This window comes from Cebidichthys violaceus, unplaced genomic scaffold (genome assembly GCF_023349555.1).
Source record: "Cebidichthys violaceus isolate CVI_PGR_0920_01 unplaced genomic scaffold, fCebVio1.0.p SCAF_10, whole genome shotgun sequence".
In the NCBI taxonomy this organism is placed as follows: Eukaryota; Metazoa; Chordata; class Actinopteri; order Perciformes; family Stichaeidae; genus Cebidichthys; species Cebidichthys violaceus.
Window position 1 is genome coordinate 15,321,228 of NW_027176263.1, and position 9,723 is coordinate 15,330,950.

At 41.3% G+C, this 9,723-nt stretch overlaps 1 protein-coding gene across 1 annotated transcript; it reads right to left on the minus strand.

Annotated features, from left to right (window-relative positions):
• Positions 1-350: 350 nt before the first annotated feature.
• Positions 351-4,780, minus strand: tmem254 (transmembrane protein 254). The gene is made up of 4 exons (XM_068727248.1): positions 4,634-4,780; positions 2,168-2,271; positions 1,437-1,496; positions 351-1,102 (listed from the first exon to the last, which is right to left on the minus strand). The coding sequence occupies exons 1-4, from the start codon at positions 4,718-4,720 to the stop codon at positions 982-984; spliced, it is 372 nt and encodes a 123-aa protein (XP_068583349.1). The 5' UTR covers positions 4,721-4,780; the 3' UTR covers positions 351-981.
• Positions 4,781-9,723: the final 4,943 nt, after the last annotated feature.

Genomic DNA, 9,723 nt, shown 5'->3' on the forward strand with positions numbered 1-9,723 from the left:
GGCGCCGCAGAACAAGACTTGTCAGGGAGAGAAGAGTTGAAGCAAAATCCTAACAGAAGAGGGTTGAGAGCAGATGCACACCTACCGTGATGAAGGATCTCAGTGGAAGAACCCTTTAATGACCTCCTAACATTCATATCTGCAGACCTGATGGCTCGTTGAGAAACTAGAGACTCGTGATTATTTTTAATGATCTAATTAACTCACTTTCTAAAGAGCCAAAGAGCTTTATCACAGCAGACATGTTGAGTGTCAGTGTCTTAGGAGGTGTTGATAAAGTAAAGAATGAAGCCGGAGCATTTTGAGCATTTCAAGAGGAATACAAAATGATGAAGCAGAGCACATTCCAGTCAGTTTGTTAAGTCACTCTTTATTTTTGTAGTGTTAACATTTAAGAACTTCCAGTCTGTAGCTTATTAAAAAGTTGAACTCGAGGCTCTACAGTAAATGGGACCGTGAAAAGGCATACAGCAGCTCTCTTTATATTTCACTCCGGAGAACTTCTGAGGCCGACGGCAGCGTGTCGTCTGCAGCCAACCCGTCTTCATCGCAGCAGCTGAAGAGCACTTCCTGCTATCACCCAGGCTGAATGTAAACATCAGGAGAGTTCAAAATCATTCTCATAAAAGATTCCCCTTGTATTGCACTAAATATTCAGCCCAGGCCAGAATCATCAGGAGAACTCTGATGCTAAAAATCACCTCCGTTAATATTATTATCCATAAGAAACGTCTACGGTTTGTTAACATAAAATCTATGGAATGAAAGGGAGATGTTGTGTCCGTCGTAGGAAAAAACCAAAAAAACACTTCAATACTTTTTATGTTAAAAGAAATAGTAATAGAGGAAGGGCTCAGGTGTCTTCCTCATATCAAAGAGGAAAGATGGTGGAAGAAGAAGAAGAAGAGGCACAAGGAAGCGATCGTCTTCCTGGATCTCGGCTCACGCAGTGTTGTTCTGCGGGCCGCTCTCCCGCCGGACTCAGTGCTGTTTGGGGCGCTCGGGGTCGTACTTGAGGAGCAGGCCGAGGGAGGCGAAGCCGAACAGGAAGGTCTGGACGAACCACAGGCGGCGAGTCGTCGCGTCGCTGATGCCTTTATCGCTGCGGGGGAAGAAAGCAATGAACTGAAGTCAAGCCGGCGGCCGCTTCCACTGCGTCCACAATTCTATTTCTACGGACAAATGCATCAATAAGCGATGAAGAACAAAAATGATCAGATAAGTAAAATGGGAGGAATGCTGGTCATTTCTAAAAGATCAAAATTGGACAATTGTACATTGGAGATTACTGATGTCAAGTTGAAGCATGAGGTGAAAACAGGTGAGAAAAGCAGCTTTTAGACGCTTATTTATTCTTTTCATAATAGAAGGTTTGTCAAAAATGCGACGACGTCACCATCTAGTGGACAAATGTGATGGGTTCTTGTCATCCTTACCTGCACATCCTCAATGCAAGGTAGGCCTCGTACACGTGGATCGCCCAGGCGGCCCACCACCTGCAACAGACAGACACGTGTGACGCTCATCGGACTCCAATATTCTAATTTGTATATTCTGTCGAGGTCACGGTTGCAATAAAGTTTTTTTTTTTTTTTTTTTTTAAGTTTAAATTCAGTGACGCCGTCTGAGAAAATGGCAGAACTTGACGTTTTTCGTCTGCCCTCAAGCAAAGGGCAGACGAGCAGACCCCCCCCCCCCCCACCCACCGGGAGTCACGTGACAACCTCAAAAACAGATCAACCGCTTACCCAAACATCGGACCACCCGTGACTTGACCGGAGCACGTCACACGACTCAAACGACGACAAAAAACATTCGTCTTTGGATTGCCGTCCCGATACTCTGCCTGGTGCTGCGCAAAGTCACGTGACTTAAAGGCCTAATTAGCAAAGTGCCCCACCAGCGGAAGTGTAAATGGCTGATCCCGTGTCAGCCCCGTGAGGGTACTTTGCACATCGTTGGATCGTCACGGATGCTGCTCCGCTCTAAAGGAAATCTGTCGGTTGCCTTTCGTTCTAATTAGGCAACATCGCAACGCTTTTACCTGAGCGTCAAGGTAGAGTAATCAAACTGCAGTGTATTTACCCAAAGGAAGTGATCAACAAGAACACTCTGCCCCCCCCCCCTCTCCTCGTGCTAACCTCCTGTTAGCAGAGTGGTCACTTACCCTTTGTACATAATGCCAGCATAGTTATCCACAAGGTGTCTGCAGAAGCTGCCAAATGGACCGAGGAGCTCAAATGGGATTCTTTCCGGCGCGAACACGATGCACTGCAACACACAGAGCAGCGCAACGTTAACCCTCTGAACTGTGTGTGTGTGTGTGTGTGTGTGTGTGTGTGTGTGTGTGTGTGTGTGTGTGTGAACCACGAGTTCTGTGAAATATTTGAGCAAAATGTTTGACATTTTCATAGATTTTTTTCGCCCCTTGGAATTGGGTCATTTTGTCATCGTAAAAAAAAAAAGAAGCAATTTTTACAGTTTAATATCTTCAGAGATTTAACTCCTAGAGCCATGAGCTTCAGTAAAGCCACAGAGAAAGTGGTGTTCAGCAGATCCAATTGATTGAAAAGCACAAGCAGATGCTGTATTTTTCATTTCTAGCCCTTATAATAGATATTATAAAAAAAAAAAAAATGCAGATTTTGGGCCACAGGCAGTCCAATGAAGTACAATAATATGGACGTAAAAATACAGTTTGATTGGTGTTGTACCAGGTTTCAGGGGCTCTAACAGACATAATCTATAAACACATGGCAGAGAAGGGGGCGTGGACTCATCCCTTGGACCATATATCAATATCTTCATATTCATATTCAACAAAATATAAGGCTGCAAATGGCTTCCTGTCTAAGACACATTTTCAGGTGTGAAAATGCCAACATTCATTTCAGAAATTCTAAAAGAAATTCAGGTAGAATATTTTTTCCTGGATTCCTACATCTAAAGAGAGCTGCTGTGTGCTATTGGGCTTCCTGCAGTACGACCGGCTCTCCGCAGCATCAGTCAGGACTGTTGGAGCCGCAGTGACCACAAAGGACAGCCTTGTTGAGAGATGTGCCACCGAAATGAAATTTGACGCAGTTCTGGAGGAGAATCAGTTCCGCACCATGTTTGTTTTTTTTGGTGGGTTGACAGTTAAGTTTTCGTCACGTGAAAGTCAATGAGTAGACGCGTTGTTAGGCTCCGAATCACACTCCATATCTTCCATGTTGCTGTCAGAATATATTTTTTTATTTTACTAAAAAAAAAGAAAAAACACAACCAGTTAACCTGACAACAACTCTACGGATATAAAACTCATTTTGAATAAGGATTAGGGAGCAAACACCTTTCAACCTATTTATAGTGAAGAAACAATTTCCACAATATTAATTTACCACATTTGTATCAGTGATTCTACCAGCATAATGATTTTTGAAGATATTTTTAAAAAAAAGGGAGCAAAGCACATGATACAATTAAACATTAACGCACCGTGTCATTTGTACATCATGTGCATTTATTCACCGTTTTTTTCAAGCCACACTTGATAAACACGTGAGCCTGAGTGTGAAAACTCCCACAGAGACAGCAGAGTCCCGGTGAAAGCTATACGACATAATGTAGCATTGTGCCTCGCTGCCATTGTCCTCCCCTGTCCACCTGTGCCACGTCAGGTATGTGTCCCTGTGGACTGGGAGGCACAAAGGGAGACTGCTGGATGGGCCCCTGAACCCATAGAGGCTCATTATGGTTTGGAAGGCAGAGCCGTGTGTATTACTGATTATGAAATGACTTATGAATAAATCAAACTTGTTGAATATTTGTCATCTACTTTCTGCAGTAAGGTCCCTGTTTACATACCTGTGTACGTGGCAAGTGGTGCTAAATATAGCCTTATATGGACACGCGACCATTTGTATGAATATTTGCACCAAATTCCATGCAAAAGTAAACATGTTGGCTCATGTTAGCTTTCTGTCCAGCACAGCAGATAACAACTCTTTATACATTTTACATTTTGCCAATATTTTTTACCTAATGGTTAATTCGGGATATATTTAATTGACCAATGACGCATACATTAGCTAAAACAAAACGTAAATACCTATAGACTACCTAACGTCATTGTTCCCATGGTGCATTTCGCGACCAGTGTACAATATATGGCGTTTGGCAGAGAGTACGGGAGCATTAAACTAACGTTATCACTTTTTGAATGGAGTTTGGCACGACGCGGTGTGTTTATTAAGGACAACGGGCGGTGTCGGGGGCAAACATTAGCCAGAGTTTGCCGTTACAGCGGACCGCTAACGCGTCCATTGGACTTTGGACAAAACAAAGTTAGTTTGAACTGTGGTCTCACAGAGGACCGAAAGAATCCCGATAAGATTAGATATCAACGAAACCGTGACTTGACAATGACCACGAAGGCTACTTCACAACACAACAACATTTTCACAATAGACCAAGTGTTTTAACATAACTTCCCCGGCGGTTCACCACAGTAGCGATTTTTTGTTTTTTTGAAAATAATACACGACCCGGAGGACATTTGACGCAACACAACGCGGTGGCATTTACAGTGCAGGGATGATTTTACACGTATTATATCTTATTTCGATTACAACTCGTAGCTTGATGAACTTACAGTGAAATATCCCATCCCCAGTATCACGGCCACGATCCAAAACGTGCTGGTTCTTTTAAAGTAATCGCATCCATCACTTTTAGCCATAGCTGCTGCTCTGCCGTGCTGCGCTGGTCCCGCTGCCAAATACGACCGTGTAGTAACAGCGGCGAGAAGAGAGCCGACGGGGGGCAGGACAGGACCGTGTGTTTTTTCATTTGAATGGGGGGGGGGGGGGGTTACATACATTAATACATAATTTAAAATAATTAAAATAAAAACAAGCTGTGTATCAACCTTTGATAGGAAACTGCCATGTTTATCACTATGGAGTTTTCTTAATGTTTATATGAATATAAAATGTAGGCCTATATTTAATTTGAATTAATAACTTGTCACTGCGACGTTGCCCCCTTGTGGCTTCTTTGTTGATTTCACCACGTAGTAGCTCGTATAAATGCACTTTAGAGACGATAAGGGAAAACATATGAAAGACATTAAGGGAGTGACCAACACTGTGACAGATTAGACTTCCGGTAGAATATTCTAATATTTTCAGTTACCGGGAAATATTCAGTATTTTATAATTGCTACTTAATTTAAAAAAAAAAAAAAAAAATGGTTTCAGTGAACATCAGTGAACACTGTACATAGTTCCACATGTTAAAAAAATTGTATTCTGCTAAATTTCTTACAGCTATATAATACTATAAAGTAAACACTGTCCATGGTCCTCAGTCACCGTATACTGTTTATAGGTAGATATTAGAGAGCAATTTAATATTCCATACTGCAGGAAATAATACAGTATTTTGCCGAGGGTGATTCTCGCATGGTTACTATAACACCTGAGAATAGTTGAATTGTTCACAGACTATAATATTTAATATATATTGCTGTAAGACACTAGTGAGAGGAGATGCATTCAGTAACAATCCTTTTGCCCCTGAAAAGATATTCCCTGTCAGACAGGCTATGAGTTTGATCAGAAACTATATTGGTGTTCAATGCTTTATTTATTTATTAGAAATATAACAATGAAACAGCGGACCTACAGCCGCTATCGTGTGTTATTAGACTTTGTTTGACTACTCCCAAACAAATAATGCCAATGATGTCATTTTAGATAGGGAGGCATGCCGCAGCATTTAAATAAATAAAAAGATGCACCTAATAAACTCTAAGTTCTATAATAATCTGCATATCTTTTACCGCTACCAGAGGCCCCACTATGTATATTTAGTAGAACACATTTATTCATGCATACACAAAACCCAACTATTATTATCTATTGTTAAAATCACCAAAGGTCATGTATGATGGCAGAATAATTCATTGTTTTGTATAGTTTGTTTTAAAGATGGACGTACCTTTCCTCTCACCTTGTGCTTGTGCGTGCTTGTCCACAACTACCAAATTTAAAAAGTAGCAAATTATTATTTAAAGTTTGTATTTAAAACTCCGAATATGAAAATCAAACTAAATAAATGTCACTCAAACTACAGGACTCCTTCCAAACAGTAATCCATAAGCTGTTTTGTCGACGCCATCCTCTATGCCAAGTCCCTGCAGCTCAGCAGTTTTCCTGTTTTGGGGGGATTATGCTTCTCAATTTACATGAAGAGTTAAGATGATCAGATGACTTTTTCCTTTTAAAAATATGCAGATCTCCAAACTAAACAAAGCTCTTTATAGTGATTTTGCATTAACTGATTAACCTATATGCTGGACCAGTGCTTAGTTATCTTTAATCAATCGATCATTGTATGTAAACTGGGGTAGAGCAAGCATTTAATCTGCTGAAATGGTTTATTGATAAGACTCTTTCCCATTTTTATTATTCTATCAGACTAATTAGATAGTGAAATATGTAGTACGTATATTTTTTTAATATGGCTATCCAGAATTAATTTAATTAAAAAAAAATGTAAATTACTTCAAAATGAGTGAGTTTGTCCTCCTCCGTCGTTGGCAGTGTGTGGTATAAAGTCTGACAGGATTTGGATAAAGCGCAGGGAGAGTTGGCGGGACTTTCAGGAGCCGTCTCCACGCATGGAGACATTGATTCCTCGAGTTGTCCAGATAAAGATGAAAAAGAGACGTTCTGCTGCGTTAGATAACCCCGGGTAGACTTCAAGCTGCATTGTTTTCTAATACGCCTACAAATACGGTAACTCTGCGTCTGAACTTTGCCCCTTTGTACTGTTTGACTTCAGGAGGTTAGCCTTTTACATTTTCAACGCATTCGACATGCAGCTCAGGAATCATTCATTTCAACCAACAGGGAAGAAGTCAAAGGTCAAGACTAGAGGTGAAAAAGCATAGGGAGGAATATGTATATATATATATATATATATATATATATATATATATATATATATATATATATTTCATCAAAGTAATTGCATTGTTCCAGCAGCATGTGAGAGCACAGACGACAGGCTTGACGTACTGATATTAAAGCCTCTGCATACAGCTCAGGTAAAGGCCTGGACATGTTTAACCATTTCACAGTCCTGCCACTGGCTTTGATGCAGCTATTCTGCGTACTGAGGCTGCTGTCTAACAGTCCAATTCATCAGTGAGTAATTACCCCCCCCCCCCCCCTTTTGTTTACCCTCTTGTGACAGCGGTGAGCTGCTCTGCATGTGAAAAGAAAAAACAGGAGCCGTTTTGTGTTTCGTGAAGGCCTGTGAGTTAACCATTCCTTCAAGACTATTGTTGGTTGATCAGCGGCAACAGTGTGCAAAGCTGCCGATGTTTGTGCTGAACACTGATCACATGACTCACAGCAGCCCCATTTCAATTAAAGGGCAGTCCTGGAATATTAAGAAAGATGTTTGTAATCCTTCTCTCAATTAAAACATCCACTTTAACATTGGTGCTTGGTATCCGTGCCATGACATTTTTTATATAAATGTAAATATAAAAAATAGTTATATATATATAAACAATATATATATATATATATATATATGTATAAATAATATAATATATATATATATAAATAATATATAATATATATATATATATATTTAAAAATATTATATATACTGTATATATACACACATTTAAATTTCTTGGTTTCTATGTCATCATACAATATGTAGCAAAAAAGAGCAATAATGGACGAGAAAAATACAAAAAGGAATGTCTGTCTTTGGGCCTTCTATACTTTTCGATATGTCACATATTCAGCAGCACAAAAACACAAACGGTCACATGCGAGTCGTCCTCGAGTTAAGTGGTATCGACGAGGCTGACGATCACTGAGAGACTTCCCTTTGTCTCTCCTGAGATCAGGCTGCAGTGTGTCATATTTGCCATTGACCTTGCTCCCACTTTGATAGGTATGAGGTGATAACTGGGGGGGGGGGGGGGGGGGGGGGGCCGAGTACTTCTGTTAGGAACCCATCCTCAAAGCAAAACGACACCCTCACCCCGGCACTCCATGGCCTTCTGGGGTCTCAGGTGATCAATATAAAAAGGTACCCTGTTGCGAGCAGGAGACACAGTCACAGTCTCCCGGTGGAGGAACACAGTGTCACACTGATCTCTGCCAGATCAGAAGTCCACTAGGAAGCCATTTGTTCCCAGAGCTTCTTCATTTACTTAACCGCTGCCATGTGGAAGGACTCCAGCAATGGTAAGAAACGCTTTGTGATCTTCACATCAAGACCGGTCGTTGTGTTTTGCTTCATGTCTCGGAGACTTTTGTTTGTAGGATCTAGAGCCCTGAATGAAACGGTCAGCAGTGCCAGGGGGAATTGGTTTTACAGCACCATGCATGCCAAAAACAGAGAAGCCTCCTCAGAATTATTTCAGATTTGTGCGAACACGTTTGGCACCCATTGCATGTGCTGTAAGGCAACTCACCAACCTACTAAATAGGGCGGCTACAAATCTAAAACTTCTCTGAGAATTTGACATTTTTAGAACTAAAAAACACAGTGTAAGTAGAAGTGATAGATAACCAGAAATTATAATCGTTTATTGTGTAAGGCAGCGTGATACAGCATGAATTTAGAAAGACCAATGAGCACTTTATTATACAGATAAATAGCTGGATAGTGACACAATACTTTTTAGTATTTTTTCAATAATTTTTGTTTTATTGTGTTTTTTTGTTTTTGTTTAGATATTACAGAGTCTGAACTTTTTAAACCAGAAAAGAAGAGGCAGTTAATAATATATATCACTGAATATTCAACATTCTGAATCTGTGCATTTTATTCATGCATTAACGTTGAATTACAGCTTTAGAAAGAAACCTATTGAGTAACTAAACAGCCTCTGGTTCAGAGAACAACAAGAAGGCAATGGAGAACTTAGAGAAAAGACAAAAGAACAAAAACAACAACTATGGATCCTGTCTGAAGTTGAACCCCCCCCCCCCCCCCCCCCCCCCCCCACCCACCCTCTCTCTCTCACCCCAGATGATGCCAGGCCCTGCGGCGGCTCCCATCGCAGCGCCAGTCGCAGGAAGAGAACCAGCTTCTCCAAGGACCACGTGGAGCTGCTGCGCGTCACCTTCGAGACCGACCCGTACCCGGGCATCAGCCTCAGAGAGAGCCTGTCCAAGACCACGGGCCTGCCGGAGTCACGCATCCAGGTACACCGTCGCCCAGGCTGCCTTGCAATATAGCCGAGCCCTCGATGTGATGATGATGCAATGAATTAAACGGAACTGCTTAGAGTCAGTGAAATTGACTGTTCAGATAAGTTTAGGAATTATCTTTATTTATTGGAAACTGGTGTTGTTCCGAGATTAAACGCACACATGCAGTGCTGTTCATGTAAGCACACACAAGGAGGCCCGGACACACAGAGGGCTGTGTAGCTTGCGTCGTAAGGCCTTTTGCTCTGCGGTTTCTTATCATAAAAAAAAGGCTCTGTTTTCAAATGCATCCTGCTTAGAATTGTAGATACCGCTATCACTCTATCGCTTTACTTGGTCTTATCTCTAAAGATGACGCAAGCTGTTTTTATCAGGCCCTTGTTTGAGCTCACTGTACAACAAGGCTCTCTGACGGCTGACAGCTGTACTAATTCTTCTGTCCCGCTGCTTCACTGGTGCCTGTTTGCCCAGAAAATGATTAACAGGGCAGATT

What these genes read in the sequence shown, in the direction of transcription:
- tmem254 (XM_068727248.1), bottom strand. Translation starts at nt 4,720, where the DNA reads ATGGCTAAAAGTGATGGATGCGATTACTTTAAAAGAACCAGCACGTTT. An exon ending in GCTGGCATTATGTACAAAGG is followed by an intron (nt 1,497 to 2,167) that starts GTAAGTGACCAC and finishes TGTCTGTTGCAG; the next exon opens with GTGGTGGGCCGCCTGGGCGA. An exon ending in CTTGCATTGAGGATGTGCAG is followed by an intron (nt 1,103 to 1,436) that starts GTAAGGATGACA and finishes CTTCCCCCGCAG; the next exon opens with CGATAAAGGCATCAGCGACG.